The sequence below is a fragment of the Neopsephotus bourkii genome, unplaced genomic scaffold (genome assembly GCF_033783945.1).
Source record: "Neopsephotus bourkii isolate Nb327-2 ecotype Australia unplaced genomic scaffold, CSIRO-AGI_Nbou_v1 NB_107, whole genome shotgun sequence".
NCBI classification, from domain to species: Eukaryota; Metazoa; Chordata; class Aves; order Psittaciformes; family Psittacidae; genus Neopsephotus; species Neopsephotus bourkii.
In genome coordinates, this window is record NW_026900624.1 from 2777828 (window position 1) to 2798781 (window position 20954).

Here is a 20954-nt window from a genome sequence, read left to right on the forward strand (position 1 = left end):
CTTTCCTGTTAGGGTGCTGAGGCACTGGAATAGGTTGCCCAGGGAGGTTGTGAATGCTCCATCAGTGACACTGTTCAAGGAAAGGTTGGACAGAGCCTTGGGTGAGATGGTTTAGTGTAAGGTGTCCCTACCCTTGGCAGGGGCGTTGGAACTACATGATCTTAATGTCCTTTCCAACCTTAACTATTCTGTGATTCTATATTTAAAAACCAAACAAACAAAACAAACACAACCTTTTAATTTATAAACTGAGGCAAATAAATCCATAGATAATCACTTTAGCCAAAAGAAACATGAATTTTAGAAAAAAGAGAAACAAATCCACGACATCTTTGAGTTTTACAGAAAATTAATCCTGGAATAGACACAGGAAGTAAACATAATGGGAAAGGAATAAAAGAAAGAAAACAAAATCATGTTAATATGTCTGGTAGAAGAAATAATAAAAGAGAAAAATCAGCTAAAGCCCCAGCATATTATGGCACATCTCTGGATCGACAGAGATGGGATGAAGAAAAGGTAACAATGTATTTTCACCAACTTCTTGGCAAGAAAAAAATTATCACATGCTTTAGTTCTTATAGTTTACAAATTAAAATATGCTTAAAGTGTGCCTTTACATGTAATTTTTTAATGGAGCAACAGCTGGTATTAAATTGTTTCCTCTAAGGCCTGAGGGATAATATCCATTTTTCAAACTCTCCAAGTCATCCTAATAAAACTCTCATCCTTCTAAACATAGCACTTAAATCTAATGTTGAAAGGGCTTGTTCAGAAGATTGGGGCTTCATTAATTATATAAATAATGCTAACAGGAATTTAATGAAGGTGACAGAAGTTTCATTGGAAGGAGTGATGAAACCCAAGAAAAGACTCTAAAAAACATACAAAGAAATAGAAAATATTTGGAAACGTGGACCCAACAGGACAATCAGAATAGGCATGGAAAAAATGTGAGACAATGCACCTGGGGAAAATAACCAAAATGAAGGTCTCAAGGGCACAACAAATCTGAGAATGTAATGAGGATTGAAAGGACAGATTTGAGAAAACATAAAATATTGTAGCTACGCATTCCCCTTTTACCATTACTGACCTTTTTTTTCCCAAGAGGACTAAGCTATGGATAGACAGTTATTTTATTAAAGACAGGCCTCCATTTTTTAAACAAACAAAAATGTCTAGACCGCCAGTGTTAATAGACACTACTAGAACTTCAGAAAAGGAGTCTGCTCCTATAATTTGCAAGGTGGAAAACAAGGTGGAAACATCAAGTTAGCTAATCACAATCAATTTTAAAATGTAGTAGAGAAGACCAAGTTAAACCAAGCTCAAACCAGGAGGAATGGAACGCATCTGCAAACATATTTAATGTCACCAACTCTGCTTGCTATTTAATTCTGTCTTACCAGTCTACCTTCTTTACTATTTTATCTTAACTCAGCAATTATCCACAGGGTTCAATATTTTGTTGGTTGGGTGTTTGCTTGTATGTTTTCTGTTTTTGTTTTTGTTTTTTTGTTTGGTTGGGGGGGGGGGTTAAGGTATCAGATAGCAAAGGGAGGAACAAGACTTTGGGAATCGGAGTTTGCAAAAAAAAGTTTCCCAGCATTTTGCAGAGCACAGAATTTTAAATTAATATTGCAACTTACCAAACATGTTTCTAATGAAGACAGACACTCAAGTTCCTCCCTGTTGTATTGAAACAGTGTAACAGCATGACTATTTGGACAAGAACCCCACTTGCTGGCATTTCAGTTAGTGTGGACTTTCTGTCCATTTATTCTTCCAAGTTCTGGTCTGCATTCTAAGATTTCATCTTTTATAATTGCATTTCAATTTCAGTTAACACAAGACTTTGGCAAAATGGGGCAAAATCTCTTCCACCTAAAGCAAGAGCATCCTGGGTCGTAGAAATACAATTTCTGAAGATTCATGGGAGACCAATAATTTCTACTTCCCACATCATTAATTAGAGTCGCCTTAGTATTTCTTCATCAGCTCCTTCACAAGTAGAAGAACGTATGGATTCTTCCACATGTACCCCTGCTTTATTGATATCTATATCCTTATTACACAACCTGAAAAATGAACAAATGTTAACCTGTTTGATCAGGTTATACAAACACACATCTGGCATGTCACATTGTATGCTTTATGTATGGTATTTCCAAGGCTTTTTCTTGCACGGTATATGCATGGTGTATTTCTTAGGTACTCATGGTATTTCCAAGGTTTTCACGATTCTGGTCTGGATTGCTTCTTTCCCCCTGTCATTTAGTTATCAGTCACTCAATTGCTTTTCTACATAATTGCCTATTTAACAGTTAGTACCCAAAGCTCCCTATTATTTTTGTGGATTTCACATCTACAAAAGCAAATGTTCTAAGTCTGTACAGCTGCCAGTCTGCACAGTCAAATATGCATGCAAGCCTTAGGGAGTCTGCTTTCTCAGACTGTTGTTGCCAAGATATTTACAAATAAGGGAACTAAATTAATCTCTCGTGTGACACTTTTGAACCAAAAGATTTGACACAGTGTGTTTAAAGACACTAATTTTACTGAAAACTTTACAGTCAAGAGTCCACAAAAATTACACTGAAGACATTTATTTCCATACAATTCTCACAATGTATTTCTCAGCTCTTCAGTATCTATGGTTGCTTTCCTCTGTGGTTTGGTTCCATAACTTTCCTTTCTAAACAAAATGATAAAAATAAGTAACTTAATACCACCTAGCCTTAAAACTGTTAAGCCTTCTGAATTTCTTCCTTGTCCCTTTTTTTTCTTGCTCTCTAAGTGATCCTGTGCATTCCACTTCTAGCTCCTTCTGGCCTAACCTAATTAAACAAAATTTTCCATTTTCCACCATAATTTTCTACACTTGGGAAGACTTCACCACCACTGAAACATGAGGCCAGTGTCTGTCCTACAAATTTATCCTCATCTTTATTAATCTAATGGATACAAGCTGAACAAAACCTAATCTAACTTTTTCACTTTGGTACTCCTGAAGTACCAAGAGGTGACAGGTGATATAGGGTATGGCTTTTTGCTTCAGATGTCAGGTCAAGAGACACATCCATTTTGAGCATTAAAGAAAAAGTGGGGTCGATTAAAAAACGGCCAGAAAGGAACAAGAATAAACAACCAGAAAACAGTTAAAGAACAAAGACTGAAAAAGCAGAAGCTAGTTTATATTAAAAAAAAAAAAAGACTGGCAGACAAATGCAATATTATGTTAGATTTGCTGAAAAGAGGACAGAGGTAAACTCTGTGAAAGAAAGAACAAGAAAAAATGAATATTTAGCAAGGAGGTTTAAGACACTAAGCTTGTTAGCAGTACAAATAGAGAAGTATTAGAATAGATTGCCTAGAGAGAAAATGAAATCTCCACTGATGGATTTATTTAAGAACAAATTAGACAACATCTTTGCATAATGTTTTAAGTAGAGTTGATCCTACCATGCCCAGGGGATGGCCCCTCAAGGTCCATTCCGGCCTTATTTTTATACTACATTCCTAATTCTTCAGCTTGTGCTGAGATGTGTCTGGCACTCCTTCCCTTGTCATAAACAAAGGATCCTTGCTGATTCCAAAGTTCCTCCCCACAAACTCTTACCAATTCAGAACTCTTCACCACAGGACCTCACGACTCCATAGATTATTTCATAGCATTTTGCAAATATCAAGCTAAACCTTAAGATTTTGTTCTGCAAGCAATGAACTTGAAATTCAATAAAATCTAGTGGGTTCATCAAGTATGCTGCAGAGCCAAGAGTTTGTTCTCCAGCCTCTCAGTCTATACTGCAATTACCACAAAATTTCTGTTCTCCCAGACAGCAGTATACATTCCATATAGGACAAGCAGTAGCTCCTTAAGTGCTGATGCACTTGGTTTCCCTGACAGCTTACAAGCTGTGGGTACTGGTTTATACTGTGAGCATCACCCATGTCATAACTGGTTAGACAGCAGTGAAAAAGCTGAGAAAGCAGAGGCAAAATAAAGGAGGTTGTAGTCAAGTCATCAGTGAAGGGACATTTGGGAGGTCTCCCTTACACTAAAGACATTGCTAAAAGCTGTGTTATGGCATAGTGATGAAATAAGAAAAATACTGGATTCTGCTTTCTGTTCTCAGGATTATTTTTTCATTTTATCCAATGATTCTTATCTGAGGAACAGGCAAAAGTGGAATAACTTTATCACCATGCTACATCATGGAGATCATGATGTCAGCTTACTTTTTTTTTAGGTTATTTGCACTCTACATCCTATTTGAACTGAGCTCAAGTAGCAGGACTGGAGGCTTGTATGTGGTCTGTTGTTTAAGGAACTGTGCTGGAACATGAAGAAAAGAATATGAATCTTCCCAGAAAACCAAGGTAAGCCAACAACTCAACTTCCTGACAACATTTTATTAAGTTTATGAAGACAGCAAGGCACACTGAATTGTTCCATACAGGTGTTCAGCTCACCATTAGTTATAAAAGAGAATCTAATTGCTGCAATTCTGAATTACTGAATGTGACCCTATTTTAAAGCCACATCTATTGTTAGGGGATATGTAAGGGAAGGTCCAAAGTCTACCTGTTCTTAGTATGATATTTATGGCAGAATGAAAAACAAATATAAAGACATTGTAAATGCTAATAAACAAGTAGCATGGGGAACAAACAAGAGGAATTAGGGATGTGTGCTTGTCTACAGGAGTATGATATTATAGGCATCACAGAAACATGGTGGGATGGCTCCTATGACGGGAGTGTTGGAATGGAAGGTTACAGACTCTTTAGAAAAGACAGGCCTGGCAGGAGCGAAGGGGGAGTTGCCCTTTATGTTAGGGATAGGCTGGAGAGTATGGAATTCTGTCTGGGGACAGGTGAGCAGTTAACAGAGAACTTGTGGGTCAGGTTTAAAGGGAAAACAGGGATAGGAAACCTGTGGGGATCTGTTATAGACCGCCTGATCAAGAGGAATCTGCGGATGAAGCACTCTACAGGCAGATAGGAAAAGCTTCATGCTCACAGGCCCTTGTTCTCATGGGTGACTTCAACCACCTTGACATCTGTTGGAATGACGGTACGGCCTGGCACAAGCAATCCAGGAGGTTCCTTGATTGTGTGGAAGACAACTTCCTTCTGCAAGTAATAGAGGAGCTGACAAGGAGAGGTGCCATGCTTGACCTTGTGCTCACCAACAGGGAAGGGCTCGTTGGAAATGTGACGCTCCAGGGCAGCTTTGGATGCAGCGATCACGAGATGGTCGAATTCGAGATCTTCAGGACAGTGAGAAGAGCGTGCAGCAAGCTCACTGGCCTAGACTTCAAGAGAGCAGACTTTGGCCTCTTCAGGAGCCTGCTTAGTAAGGTTCCATGGGATATAGCCCTAGAGGGCAGAGGGGCTCAAGACTCTGGGTTGGTCTTTAAGGATCACCTGCTACAAGCTCAGGAGTGTTGCATCCCAACCAGAAGGAAGTGCTGCAGGAGGACCAGGAGACCTCCTTGGATGGGTAAGGAGCTGCTGAGGAAAATTCAAATGAAAAAAGAGTTTTATAGAAAGTGGAAGCAAGGACAGGCTGCCTGGGAAGAATACAGGGATGTTGTCCGGGAAGCTAGGGATCAGGTTAGGAAAGCTAAGACCCAGTTAGAATTAAACTTGGCTAGGGATATTAAAGATAACAGGAAGGGATTCTACAGGTACATAGCAAATGAAAAACAGATTAGGGACAACGTAGGCTCCCTCAGGAGGCTCTCAGGTGAACTAGCTACACAGGATTTGGAGAAGGCTGAGGTTCTGAATGACTTCTTTGCCTCAGTCTTCTCTGGCAAAGGCTCTGACCACACCACCCAAGTCTTAGAAGGCAGACACAGGGACTGTGAGAATGCAGACCTTGGGCCCACTGTTGGAGAGGAATTGGTTCGAGACCATCTTAAAAATCTGAACGTGCACAAGTCCATGGGTCCTGATGAAATCCATCCACGGGTCCTGAAGGAGCTGGCAAATGAAGTTGCTCAGCCACTGGCCATCATATTTGAAAAATCATGGCAGTCAGGTGAAGTTCCCGATGACTGGAAAAAGGGAAATATAACCCCCATTTTCAAGAAGGGGAAAATGGATGATGCAGGGAATTACAGACCAGTCAGTCTCACCTCTGTGCCTGGCAAAATCTTGGAGCAGATTCTCCTGGGAGGCATGCTAAGGCACATGAAAAACAACAAGGTGCTTGGTGAAAGCCAGCATGGCTTAACTAAGGGGAAATCCTGCCTGACCAATTTGGTGGCCTTCTATGATGGGGCTACAGAACTGATCGACAGCGGTAGAGCAGTTGATGTCATCTACCTGGACTTGTGCAAAGTGTTCGACACTGTCCCACACAACATCCTTGTCTCTAAATTGGAGAGACATCAATTTGATGGATGGACCACTCGGTGAATACAGAACTGGCTGGATGGCTGCACACAGAGTTGTGGTCAATGGCTCAATGTCCAGCTGGAGACCAGTAACGAGTGGTGTCCCTCAGGGATCGGTGTTGGGACCGGTCTTGTTTAACATCTTCATTGTTGACATGGACAGTGGCATTGAGTGCTCCATTAGCAAGTTTGCCAATGACACCAAGCTGTGTGGTTCAGTTAATACGCTGGAGGGAAGGAATGCCATCCAGAGGGACCTTGACTTGCTTGTGAGGTGGGCTGATGCCAACCTTATGGAGTTTAACCATGGCAAGTGCAAGGTCCTACACCTGGGTCGGAGCAATCCCAGACACAGCTACAGGCTGGGCAGAGAAGAGATTCAGAGCAGCCCTGCGGAGAAGGACTTGGGGGTGCTGGTCGATGAGAAAATGAACATGAGCTGGCTTTAGTGTGCGTTTGCAGCCCAGAAAGCCAACCATATCCTGGGCTGCATCAAAAGGAGTGTGACTAGCAGGTTGAAGGAGGTGATCCTGCCCCTTTATTCTGCTCTCCTGAGACCTCACCTGGAGTATTGTGTGCAGTTCTGGTGTCCTCAACATAAAAAGGACATGGATCTGTTGGAACAAGTCCAGAGGAGGGCCACGAGAATGATCAGGGGACTGGAGCACCTCCTGTATGAAGACAGGCTGAGAAAGTTGGGTCTGTTGAGCCTGGAGAAGAGAAGGCTGCGTGGAGTCTGTTGAGCCTGGAGAAGAGAAGGCTGCGTGGAGACCTCATAGCAGCCTTCCAGTATCTGAAGGGGACCTATAGGGATGCTGGGGATGGACTCTTCATTAGAGACTGTAGTGGTAGGACAAGGGGTAATGGGTTAAAATTTAAACAGGGGAAGTTTAGATTGGATATAAGGAGGAAATTCTTTCCTGTTAGGGTGCTGAGGCACTGGAATAGGTTGCCCAGGGAGGTTGTGAATGCTCCATCTCTGCCAACGTTCAAGGCCAGGTTGGACGAGGCCTTGGGTGATATGGTTTAGTGCGAGTTGTCCCTGCCCATGGCAGGGGGGTTGGAACTTGATGATCTTAAGGTCCTTTCCAACCCCAACTATTCTATGATTCTAAGTATGTTTCACATTTTGGTCAACTCAGGCACAGCTAGAAGGCCCATGGGCTCATTGCAAAGCACTTAAAAATTGTTCTCAAGAAACTAACTCCATCTGTTGTTTGCAACAGCTCTATGGGTGAGTACCTAGAGCTCAGGATCTTTGGGCCTAAGGTATCTTAAATGAAGCATAGAGCAGGATGCAAATATTATGTATGTTACCCTGACACATTACAATCATCGTCACAGAGAATTTTTGTTATACGTAATGAAGTAGCAACTGTAGGAGGAAGAATTTATTCTGTATCATTCTGTTACTGCCTTCTGTGCAACAGCATATGAGCATTATTAGCAAAGACTGGTCTACTGTTATCATATAGGCCTTTTCAACACTGATTATTAAAATTAGAGTGCTGACTATTAAGATATTGGTGATGATTTTTTTTTAATGATATATTGGTACTCAAAACTGTATAAATTCTAGTAATTTAGAAAAAAAATCTACTTATGAACTGCATCGGGCTGGAGAACACTCATGAGAAATCTAAATATTTATGCATATATTCAGGTATAGAATAATTTATACAGTAAATCAGCACAGGGAGAGGAAACTTACTTCTTCTTCTTCTAGTCCAGTTAGGTCCCAGAAGTAACTCAATCTCATCTGCAAACGTTTCCATTGTTCAAGGAACATTGTAGCTTTAAAAACAAAACAAAGATAAACTAAAATTATAAATCAAGTACACTATAGTGTTACTTATATTTGAATATTTGCTATATTCAATAAATTCAATATGATATTTGAAACCCATTATGCTCAGCCCTTTATAAATAAGCACTAAGCAACAGCATCAGGCCCAATTTTAAAGAAGGAATACAAGCAAATCTTGGAAGCAATAATTACTGTCTTTTTACAAATAAAATATAGGAAAAAACAATATGAATTGCCCAAAGGTATCAGTAAATACTTGTCAGGGAACTGACCCCATATCTGTTGATATCCACCCCAAGAGCATCATCTCTCTTAATTTACCATGAGCCATTCTATAATTCATGAGTACAAAGCTAGGTCTAAGTATTAATCTGTGACACTCTAAACAGATGTTGCTGTTTCAGTGTTTCTAATCAGTCAGAAACATATGAAGAAGGTAGGTGTAGCCTTCTACTGAAATAAATCATTAACACCTGTATGTAAACTAAGACCTTAGTAACATGCAGAAAAAAAAATGTTCTTTTGAAATATTTTATAGTGGTACAGCTGAATGTTTTTCTCCTGCATAGACAGAGTGATTTTGTCCTAAGGGACTGGCTAGTAGTTCAATCTCCTACTTTTTCTTCTTCATTCATATGAAGGAAAAAATGTTGCACTCTTGTCTCATATTTACAGTCTCCTGATTTTTCTTTCATAATTGCCCTCCAGATAGACCTTTGCCTAGCTGCTCGTGATTTACCAGCTTATAGATTTATTAGAAATAACATTTCTTACTTTTGACTTGTGGACACCTATTTTCAGATGACTATATCAATACTAAACCAGTATATACCAACCAAAACCACCCACTATCTTAATAAAAGTTATTATCTATAAACATATTCTTCTTACGATTCACCTTTTCAGCTGATGAAAAGGGGATTGTAAAAATCTTGTTAGGTCATAGCAGTGTTAATAGAATTTTTAATATCTTGTATATAGTTCTACAAGACACACAAAAGTGTAGAATGAGATCCAGCTTCCTTTACATCTACGCTTGGCGTAAGATGTAAGATAACACTGGGGAAAGTTAGGCTACTATTAAACTCACCTGACTCTTACAAGGCAGAGTCTATTTCTACAGTTAGCTGCCAATATTTTCTGAACAGATATCCTACTATAATGCAAGAAATAAATATTGCTTAAACACGACTGGAAGAACACTGAAAGTAAATCCAGACATCAAGCAATTAAGTCTCTTCTCCTTCCTTATAGAGAAAAAGACGTATAAAAGCTATATTTAGCATGCTCTGAAAACACAAGAACTTTTAGATATCCTAAACACAAAAATATTTGGTTATTTTACAGGATGCTATTACTCCTTCCACTTTTTCTGTTAATCAGAAAGTCAGTTCCACATTTAGCTATTAAAGAACTTATTTGGCTAGATGCATTAGCTGTTCTCAAATCGGCAAGATTGCACTGACTTACACTAGCAGAAAAACAGTTCCATTATATTCAACCTTTCTTCTAATAAATGCATCTGACTGATAGATGAAATCAGCTTCCCAGAACACCAGTGACATTAAGCACTATTAGCCAGGCATTACTCTGTAGTTTGTGAATATGGACATTTGCAAACAATGTTGCTGGAATCACAAAGATAATTTATGAGGCATCGAGATCATCTAGTGGAAGCATGATTCCTTTCAAGATACTAACATATAGTGGCACCTGCCTTTAACAGAATGGGAGAAGGCAAGCAGGATGAAAGGCACTTTGTGCCCAACATCACAAAATGAAGCCAGCTCAAATTAACATACTTTATTATTCTAAGTATGCAATTCTAAGTCATTAGACATGCCATATTCCACATCAGTATACTATAGCCTATGACAAAGCATTCAGGCAACATTTACTCAACGTAGAAATAGTCATTTACTCAAGATACTAAGGCAAGATGATTAGGTACGTGAGTGAGATCTGTCATTCAGCAGAATGAGGTCTAGATATAACCAGTACTGTCTCCTTGTAGTAAGGAAACAAACTTGGTGTAATCTAATACTTAATAGGCAAGCTGGGTAGAGTTAGTAAAGGACACTTGATTTCACTTTGCTGTTCTTTGTGTATGACAGCTGTATTTTCTTGCACTGGTAAGTTCAGTTATCATGGTCCCAAGAACATACTTTTCCAGTTTATGGGAAATATTTTTTTGAGTGGGACTACATCTCAGAAAGAATTTTGTTATACTTTCATACTTTTTTTAAAAGCAGTGCGTATAGAACTTTTTGTTCCATTCTGTTACTTGACAGATTCTACTATTTAATTTTAGAGCAATGATATATCAACATTTTGCTTTGCACATTGCATTGCTGATACTAAAATACAAGTGTTTTGGATGAGGCTGCATGGAAATAATCATTTGCATGAATGCAAGTTTACAATACAGATTCTCTGTCAGGAAAACATTATTTGCTTATGAAAGAGTACATGAATTGTCATGCACACACATGCTGTCCAAACAGCTATCTTGAAATTTGGACAATGCAGTGTATAGCATGCTTCATGACAGCAGGTAAACTGCTAAACCTTTTCTGCCAGTTTACTCTGTAATTGGCAGCAATCTGAAGTAGGAAAATAAGTCATTGTGAGAGTCTATAAATCATTATCTTTTGCCATTTCTCTCAGTCATAGCACACATATATTTTCTAACTCCTGCTGAAGGGTTTCCAGGAACTGGTAAGCAAAAACCTCTTCTGGTCTGTTCTGTCTGCAACTTCCTTAAAAGCCTCTGCTATTCATACCCAACACCAAGCTACCAAATAGTTATCTCTAAAACAAGCTGCAAAATTTCAAAGTATATGAATTTCAATGCATATATTTTTCAGTGCAAAGTATAACACACTGATTGCTGAGCAATGGCCATGATGCAATAATATATTTGCTCAATTTCAAATGAAGAATGAAAATTTCATTTTGTGAACAATGAATAGGGAAATAAAAAATCATTTTAAAGTAGCAATAACACCTTTAACTTTCAGAATAAACAAGATGATAGATCTAGAGTGAATGAGGGCATAACGCCAGCAACAATACACACAAGCACTTTTGAGGGCAGAGGTGAGGCCAGAATAAGAATAATATTACAACACACTCATCAGTTTTTATGAAGTGTTTTGATATCCTCAGTGAGACAGGGTATATTTGCCATTGAAGAAAACCAAGCTTCTTTAAATGGAATACTTTAGAACGTATTATAATTAAAACAATAATAGTTCCATTGTTTCTGGAATCCTATAAAATTTTCATAAAATGATGTGACTAAGTTGTCCCACATGGAAGTGCACTCTGTGCTTAAATTAAACCCTTTCAGCTGCCTCCACCATACCAATCCCCAAATACATTCTGGCCACAAATGCAGAAGATGTTAAAGCAGCATGTCAAGAAAAATGAAGAAAAAACATGGCAAAGAAAGATTAGAAGTGCCATTAAACAAGCCTGTAGAGAGATAAAGAGCACATTTTTCTTCCCTGAACTACCCAACCCCTTTCCATTTATTCCCAAGCTTGCTGTTGACAGTGGAAAGCTTTGTAATATTGCTTTCTCCAGTCTCAGCACTGACAGCCCCACGTGGCCTTCTGAGGCTTATCAGTTTCATAAAGCTATAGATATCACATTTAATCTAATAGCACTTCATTATATGTAAGGCTACTATTTGTTCTACTACTGTGCATCACAGCTTTCACTTCTGACAGGAGTGCAAAGATCAAATGACACTGTTAACATGCAAAGAAATACTCACCCCAGAGAGCCATAAAGATAGAGAAGAAGACTGTGGCCGGGTTGTCAAACAAATGGCTAGCTCGAGCAGTAGCACAAGCAGAGCTGAGGTTCCAATAATCACAGAACTTTTCACACAGGGGGCACATGGTGAAGGCATTGCGCTGGTCGCACATTTCTTTGCTATGAATGACAAGTGCACAAATTCTGAGTGTTATGACTCAGAAAAGGGGGGTATATAGTATTGATATTAAGCATCACATCATAGCTACTACAAGCTCTTTGTAAAATATATGGCTTGCACTTGCACAGGACAGCAGCTGTATGTTTCTTCAAAAGCACACTGCCATGCACTGGAATATTAAAATACTTACAGGCAATTTACCAGCAGAAAACCAGCGCAACACAGCAACCAATCTAATCACTATACTGTATTAGTGAATCGGAGTAGACTGCTTCTCTAAAGACTGAGGTTAACCACAGTAAAGGAAATTCTGTGCCACTGACAAAACACATATTTCTAACATGTTGGCACAAAAATCCATGTCACATACCATGCCACTTTGTGTATCAGGACTGGCCATGCGTGTCTGCATAAAAGCCAGAACCAGTACCCGGGCATGTTGGTTGGTACGTGTCACAGACAGAACAGATCTGCAACACAATTTGTAAGATATGCTAGGTTTTGGCGCAAATTGACATATGTGTACTGAATTTGAAAGACTTACACCCGCCAAGCATCTCATTCTTAGCAGAGATGTTATATTTCACAACATCTACTTTGAGATTCAATTCTGCCCTGTGTTTTATTGTGAGGTACTTATAAAAGCAATGGTAGTTTTTCCAGCATAGGTCTTTAATACCACTTCTCATCTGTTCCACTAGGTTTTGGCTAAATTCTTCAAGTGTAAGGAGTTATTTTAGGTAGTCATACTAATATGCTTTAAGGGGGTTCAGATATTGTGTGTACAGTGGTTTCAGGAAAACAGATACCATTACATTTCAGGATTCTCAACTTTGAATGCTGGATGTGGATGTGGTATTCTTGGTCTCCATAGCTCCTTGTTTTTCTAGTACAGAGTGCTAACCTAATTTTTAAAAAGTTAAAAAAAAAAAAAAAAAAGGGAAAAATCCCCTCCCCCAGCAGTAAATCTTATAAAAACAAGAAATATTCCACTTCTGTCTCATATATTCTGATATTAAGTTGCATTTCCTTTCCCTCAGTTTACAATATTTGTTCTGCTGTCCTCTGGAAAATGTGAGATAAGAGATTTTTGCAGATTTCAAAATCTTTAAGGTTGATATTTTAATTCTTAGTCTTATTTGCTCTGTATTTACTCAGTTTCCAAAAAAAATTACAAAATTGTTAGCACTGTCTCTTAAATAAGCCTGCTTGACACTGCTGAGTATGCTTTCTAGGTTTTCCATAATGTTTGTATATGGAAGACCTTTGTAGCTGCACAGTCTTGTTCAGGTGAACTGAGTAGTGCAAAGCTCAAGAATCTTTGCCAGGACTGTAAGCTAAGGAAATACTTGCAATCCTGCTTCATTAATAGCATATTATGATTACGATTATTCTTATATTTACCACCATTAAATAGCATTCTTCTATGACATCAAATGAAAAAAAAATAACTATTCAAACTGTAGTATCATATCATTTGAAAAGCATACAGCTGTTTTCAGCTATCATATCGTTAACGTTAATGCTCTCTTCTATTTCAAAAGGCAGTAGAGGGTGCTGCAGATACATCTTAGCCATAAATCTCACTTAAGTTTAAATGTTAGCAGAAGCTTTCCCACAGCCCATCAAGACTCATTGAGTTCAAGCTAAAGAAAAACAAACCCTGACTAAGATGTGTTGTTACTTATTTACCTATCAGTAATAATGCCTTACTGCAGTAAGCTGCCAATTTTAACTTTAAAAGTTGCCAACTCATTTGAGAGAATGCAGGAACTGCCACAGCAAGTGTGACCAGCAGAACTAGTAATCTAGTACCCTGTCTCCGCCAGAAGTCAGACACAGACAACAGAGGAATTATTGGGTTTTTCTCACTGAGAAGCAGACCGTGATTATAATTATTCCTATATTGACCATCATTAAATAACATTTTAATGCATTGTAATTAGCATTAACATCACTGTACCTATTTGTCAGGTTTTGTTTAGTATATAACACCCTCAGAACACAGCACAGAAGTCAACACCTTTTGTAACTGTCAAGGAGAATACTGTGGATATCAAATATACTAGATCTGCTAACTTTTGTTCATCTCACTTGTGCAAATAGTCTGATTTTACTAAAAATAAAGTAATCCAGCCAGTGTATTTGTATTAACTTCAATGAGTTCTGCACAAAGTTTTTCTGGATGAGCATGGAGATATTAAAAAAAATGCAATTGGATGTCTTAAAAAAGAACTTACAATAATGCAGTAGACAGACTGAAAATTTCATTTTCAGTAGCTGCAACACCAAACAGCCAAATAAATGTGTGTCATTCAAATGTCTTACCTATCTAATGCATGTGTATTTCTAATGCTCCCAGGGCTGTTGATGATACATCACCCCTCTTCAGACATGTTAGAAGCAATTATTCACACTAAGGATTAAAAAACCCACCACAGCCTTGTAATTTTCAAGTAGCAGATTATTGATCACAGAGAAGCTTACCTAGGAATGTCACTCTCAATGGTTATACATCCATAGAGGAATACAATAATCCCAACTACTGAAGACGGAATGAGGAATTCTGTATATAAGCCCAGCCATGCAAAATAAAGTCCTATCTTTTCTCCAAAATACTTTCTGGGGGAAAAAAAAAAAAAAAAGAGACAAAAGACTTGTCAATGATATAATTGTATAATTTTCAATTGTGTTTTACAGCTTCTAAACACTCACTGAATGTCAAAATACATTAGGCATGGATGAAAACCTTAAGTATCTTGAAGTCAATATCAGCAAATGAAGGGGGTGATTCACGTAATTTGGAGTTCTCCATTCTGACAAATTAAAGAGTCCTGTATCACTGTAATGCATACTTAATATCTGCTTCAGGAGAACAGCAGCTATTGCGTCTCTTAAGTAAAGTCAGTGAATTATCCCTCACTTCCATCAAAAGTAGCAGAATTTCAACAATGTTTAGCTGAAAACATTGGAAAGGATTTGTCTCCTCAGAAGAGTATTTAGATATGCCACCATTCTTTGCTTCTGTAGTTCTGGATTCAATTGGTGAGACTCGTGGAAATGACATCTATGGGAACATACTGACAACATCCTTTTGGTATCTTAAAAGACTAGCAAACTCAATTTCCCAAGCACTGGCTTTTCAGAAACAGTATTTTTGAAAAATTAACTGTCTCTGGACAGCTAGTTTGAAAAATCAGCCCAGTTTCTTCTCTGAGGAACAGTTTATTGTAGATGTTGATAAATTTGTGTTAGTACTCAGCCCAACATCTTCATGAATCACACTGCAAGAAGCAAACTAGACATAGATGAAACTCGCTGATCATTCCGAAGTAGTGTTAGGAGTTATTGCAAATATTGCAAAACACCAAGAGTTTCAGAGAGCTCAAAAACTCACCATCATTAAAATGAAACTAAATTAGATTAAAAAAAGCAGCACAGACAGAAACAAAAATAATATGGAGGAGTGCTAGATGGAATGCAGCTATAACAGAGAGCATTCATTGCATTAGAATCAGGGAGACATACATTCACACTATGGTGGCAGAAAGAAAGAGTCAACACATAACAGCAATGGCCTTGAAGCAGCACAGGGCAGAAGGAGAACTGATTTGCTCTCCAGTATCCTCCTGATTGGAAAGTGACACATCTTGCATTTGCCAGTAAGGCAAACATCACTGGCCACATCGTAAGAACATGGAACAAAAAGGAGAGGGGGAATTATTCTGATTATCTTCTTACTGCCTCCTTATTTGTAGAGTTGGGTAACATGCATAGCTAGTAATGTGTTCCAAATAGGTCAAAGCAGACATGAAAATAATTCACAATCTAAGCTGTTCTATTTTTTTGACAAAGGGATACAAGCTACCAAAGAAAGTAAATTAGAGTGAATTAGAAGCCAGAAACATTACAGTAAAGAGCAGATGACCAGGGTCCATGAAGTTGCTTATGGCTCATGAGGCTTCCACTAGAGTTTTTAAACCTTCCAGTGGTAAATGCAATCTGCAACCTATAAAGAAAGGGTTACTCTTTGCATACATGCCAAGAGAAAGTGAGAGGAGCTCAACAATGTCCTGGCAGCATGGATAAAAAGCAGTTGCCAAGAAGAAAACTGAACAATGTTCTGTGGCTTAACTGTTTTAAAAAATAAAAATAATTAAGACTTCTGTGCCCAAGCTCAGTTCACCAACGTGCCAGAAAGAGAAATAATATAAGGAGGAACAATGGCGTTGTTTGAAAGCATGATGAGTTTATATGAGTTACCAAGCCAGAAAAACAGAATGTGGACATGGTCCTTTTTTGACATATCCCAATAATTGTTCTCCCATTGCTCTGAATAGGAGTCAAGCCTCTGTAGACACGTGTGACCACCTGTAACAACATCTATACACAGCAATTTTGGCCTCAGACTTTAATACCATGAAGTGACTTTCTTTGTAACATTCCTCTAAAAATCTCTTAAGAAAGTTGCACTGGCATATTTACACAAGGTTTGAAAGCATTCCACCCCTACTCAAGACAATAGCTTCATGTTAGCAAATTGCAGTGCTATTTCACTTAAAAAGCAAACTTATAAAAGTTTTCTCAAATGTGAACATACTAGCCCTAAATATCTGCACACAAAAAGGAAAAAAAAAAAAAGTTAAATAGAATTACTACAGTGAAGGAAGGGAAGCAACTGTTTTCGTTAAGGGTAGAGTAAGATGTACAGCAAAAAAAGGAATTTTTACACATTTTTCACCAAGATCTTGCCATTTTCTCTCATTTATGTTGGGATAAAACCAGTCTTATTTTATTATCCTCAAGGAATTACTAATGATTTATGCTGCCATAGAAAAAGGGGAGTATTGAGATGAGGGTTTTGCCTTACCTCAGTAGCTAACTCACATCAAGTTTACATCTATCCACACAAAGTTAAGGACTAATCCTTTCCAAAGTATGGTCATGGGTGGCCCACTGCAGAGTGCCACAAAAAAAGAAAGTATGCCCTCTGTGTTGCATGAACTTTATTTTCACATCAGCTCTATTCTAAGGTAGATAAATGTTCCTCTGTGAATACATGCACAATGAGAACAGCAGTTCTCATCCAAAGCAAGGGGTAAATGGATTTAATAGTGCACATATACTGCTTCTATCAGAAGCAGCTGCCAAGCATTTTGTTCTGTATGTTGTTACAGTACAAGGCAAAAATTTGTGTCTTTCACTTTGGAAGACTTTTTGAACACTGATAAAATGGCCACCTACCAAGCACTAAGCTCTCTAGAGTAAGAATCATGTATTTAAGGATTCAGCCAAATGATCCATAACTCCTTCAGAAGCTGAACAAAAGTTGTGCTTCAAGCAAGTGATCAGAAACAGCATTGAAAAAATAAACAACCACCTACAGGAAGTGTATTCCCTCTCATAGCAGAGTTAGAATAAGAAGTATTAAGAAGGACACAGTGCAAATGTTTACTCAGTTCCCTCTGCTTCACTCATGTAACACTTGAACCAGACATCTGCAATGCACTTCTGTCTGTCTGGTTGCCAAACCAACATCAAAAGGAATAACTGATAATTAAATGCCATGCTTGCACGTTGGTCACAGTGCTTCCATGCCAAGTTGTGCAATTTATAAATAGACTAAGATTTGTGGAAGGAGGAAGAAAGAGAGAACTAAAAAACTCCTTAGTTTTTGACTCTTTGAAAACAAATGTGGGATACCTGGAATGTGAATAAAGCATGTGGTGCATGACACACACTGGAAAGAACTCTGGAGTTGTTCAGGGACAAAGTTAAAAAAGCAAGGAAAAGACACTGTGGATATTGAGACACCTAACTGGGAAATCTGTCCAAAACTTTTCAGTTTTTGAATTTCCATACCCCATTCTAGGCCATTTGATTTTTCATGTTTGCCACAATTCATGCCTTCACACTTGTAGTGGTGAAATAGTTTCTACACAAAACCAAACTGATTTACAGCTACTTATTGGGTAGGCTTTCCCCTGTGCAAATGGTCAAATGAGTCACATATATTACGTCTGCCTTCAAAATAAACATATTCACACAGATTTTGGGCACAATTATAGTGTTTCTACTGTCAGAAGAAAGGACACAAGCAGTCCTCTGAAAGGATAGTGTCATGTCAGAGCATCTCTGTTAGAGAGCCAGTTTGAAAACTTTCTTTTCCTCTCCAGTTTCCAGCCCAGATGCATACGCTTTCTGACCCACAGTGAGCCAGTTCACAGTGTAGGCCTCTTAACAGCTATGACACACCAGTGGAGAAAACAGCAACCTGTTGCAAAGGAATACAGTTAATTCCTTCAGGAGGCTTTGTCACCATTAAACCAAAGGCAGAACAATTAATACCTTTACAAACATAGAACTAATTTCTAGCATATTTGCCACAACATTGTTCAGAACAGAGGATATTTTTCGTTGTTTCTGAGATAACAGTTACCATCAAATTGAAGTTTCCATCTCAAAACTGTATTTATTTCAGAAAGACCGCTGAAGTATAAAAAAAAAGCCCAGTCACTATAACTGAACCAGGAATAGGATATAACATCTCCGTATATCCCACAGTTTCACACCAGGTAGAGTTGTCCATGTACAAGCTTTCCTGGATTTGTCATTCTTTCTCCATTTGAAAATTTTCTCAGGGTAGGATTCAAGTGTTTATTACAACCATCTGAGACACCTGGGTGAAATTACTGCTCAGCAGCAGCACTGAGGCTGCTGTGCATCCAGAGATCCTGGAGATTTCTACCATGTTTGTGCCTGACAGCATATACGCACATATTCTGTCCAGACAGTCCCAAGAAGAAATGTATCAGTGCTAAATCAGATATAAAGAAAGTGCACCAAATGGAGAAATATGGAAGCCAAGAAAGGCTCCTGGCAGAAGACAACACCCCTCGGAACAACTTGCCAAGAGACTGAAAATCTTTTTTCATTAAAATTTTAAGAGGAGGAAAAAACCAACCACAGAACCTCATCTAAATTACAATGCAGCTGAGTCTGAGGCAGGAAAGAAAAAGTCCATTACAAAAGTCAACTTTTTCTGCATACAGAAAACAAAGAAAGGAGCCTCTGTCCAAGGTGAGAGTACACGGTTTTCCCTAAATTGGTGATGAAGATCAAGACTGTGTGGTAGAGAATGTTTGTGGGTTTGTGAGGGTTATGAGTTATAAGGGTTTGTAAAAACAGTGGATAAGCCTGTACAAGAACTCGAAACCAAACCCAACTGCTGAAAGATAGTTCTAAAATTCATGTTTGTGACCTCAGCCCTCACTCACTTTGGAACAGTTGGTACCAGATCAGTAAGACCTGAAACAATGCTTAGAGCCACAGCCTGGCTTTTGATACCTATGAAAGACTTCATACTCTGTGTATTTTCTCTAGCAACTAATGCACTGAGTCATCCACAGTGCTTTTAACTAGGAGCATTCACCAAAGGCCAACAGAGAAACTACAAATCTGACCCTTTTTGCCTGAAAGCAGAACGAAGCAAACTGCCACAGGGGGCATTTAATCCCTCTTAGTTGAAGTTTGTCTTTGAAAACATTAGTTAACAAATATTTGATGTATCCTCCAATGGTACATGAACCCTGGAGCCAAACCCGCCTAAATTACAGATTTTATCAACCACAGATATATTTTCTTCCAACGCACTGTGAAATATTACTTGTGAACCACTATATGACAAAAAAAAAACGCAACAAACCAAAACCAAACCCAAACAGTCAAAATATGGCAATACCTTAGAGAACAGAAAAGTTTTTAGATGTGGAACTATGCTTTCCCCTAATCTCTTGGCTCCAGAAATAAGTACAATCAACACAATAACAAGGTACTCTTTATGGAGAAGGTGATGTGTATGGAGAAAGGGAATATTTAATTTCTCAATTTCTAATGTATTGAAAAACCTGAGAAAAATATATAGAATAGAATCACAGGATTTGTGTATTAACTACAATTTAAAATAACAAAAGATCAAACCTTACCATGTTAAAGATAACCAGGATTAGCAATTCACAGAGCTTCAGACTAACAAACCTTACTGATTCCACTCCAGAAAATTGTCAGAATACAACTGAAAGGGCATAGTTTGTGGTGGTGAATTATTAAACTAAAGAGCCTTTCTTTACTGACTGTAATACAAACAATAGAAACATAATAAGTAGACATGTAATATGACTTAGAGAGAAGTTAAGGCTGACTACCTACCAATTGCCTAAGCAAGCAACATGGTGCTGGTTAATCAGAAGCACTGTAACTGCATTCTCCTCTCCGATATGGGAGCTAACAAACCTCTGGTTCTTCTACAGAGCATTATTTGACTAGTGTATGGCCTTTGTAAAGTGTCCCGATCCCCACAAAGAGATCTCTTACCAGAGAGCTAGACACAAAGAGAATATGACATGCCAGAATATAAAAATAATAATGTACTCATACATAGCACTTTAGGTACAGCAATAGCAATCCTTAACCTTAAGCAGTCCTCAGCTCCTGAAAGTATTAAGTGCCTGATTATTCAGTCGATGATGTTCTTTGCCTGCAAATGTTTTATGCGTCTCTGAAAGTAGGCAATACACTCAGTGTCTCTTTTTACTTTTCTTTACTTTACTTTCTCTAGCACACTTAAGCAATCAAAATGTCAGTAACCCTCCAAACCTGGCAAATTAAAAATCCACAGCAGGCAGCCTGGCTACCTGAGGCTGAGTCAATACGAATGTAAGTTAATACAGGTTGCCTATGAGGAAAGGAGTACAGTTTCACTCCATAAACACCTCAGCACACCAAGAGACGCTCT

At 38.4% G+C, this 20954-nt stretch overlaps 1 protein-coding gene across 1 annotated transcript in view; it reads right to left on the bottom strand.

The window, feature by feature from the left end:
* The window catches only part of ANO2 (anoctamin 2), a 182092-nt gene that overhangs the window by 99949 nt on the left and 61189 nt on the right, over positions 1-20954 (bottom strand). The window contains exons 11-13 of the mRNA XM_061357995.1: positions 14648-14782; positions 11999-12159; positions 8122-8204 (exon numbers count right to left, since the gene is read on the bottom strand). Coding sequence (XP_061213979.1) covers positions 8122-8204; positions 11999-12159; positions 14648-14782 — 379 coding nt within the window. The remainder of the gene's footprint in view (positions 1-8121; positions 8205-11998; positions 12160-14647; positions 14783-20954) is intronic.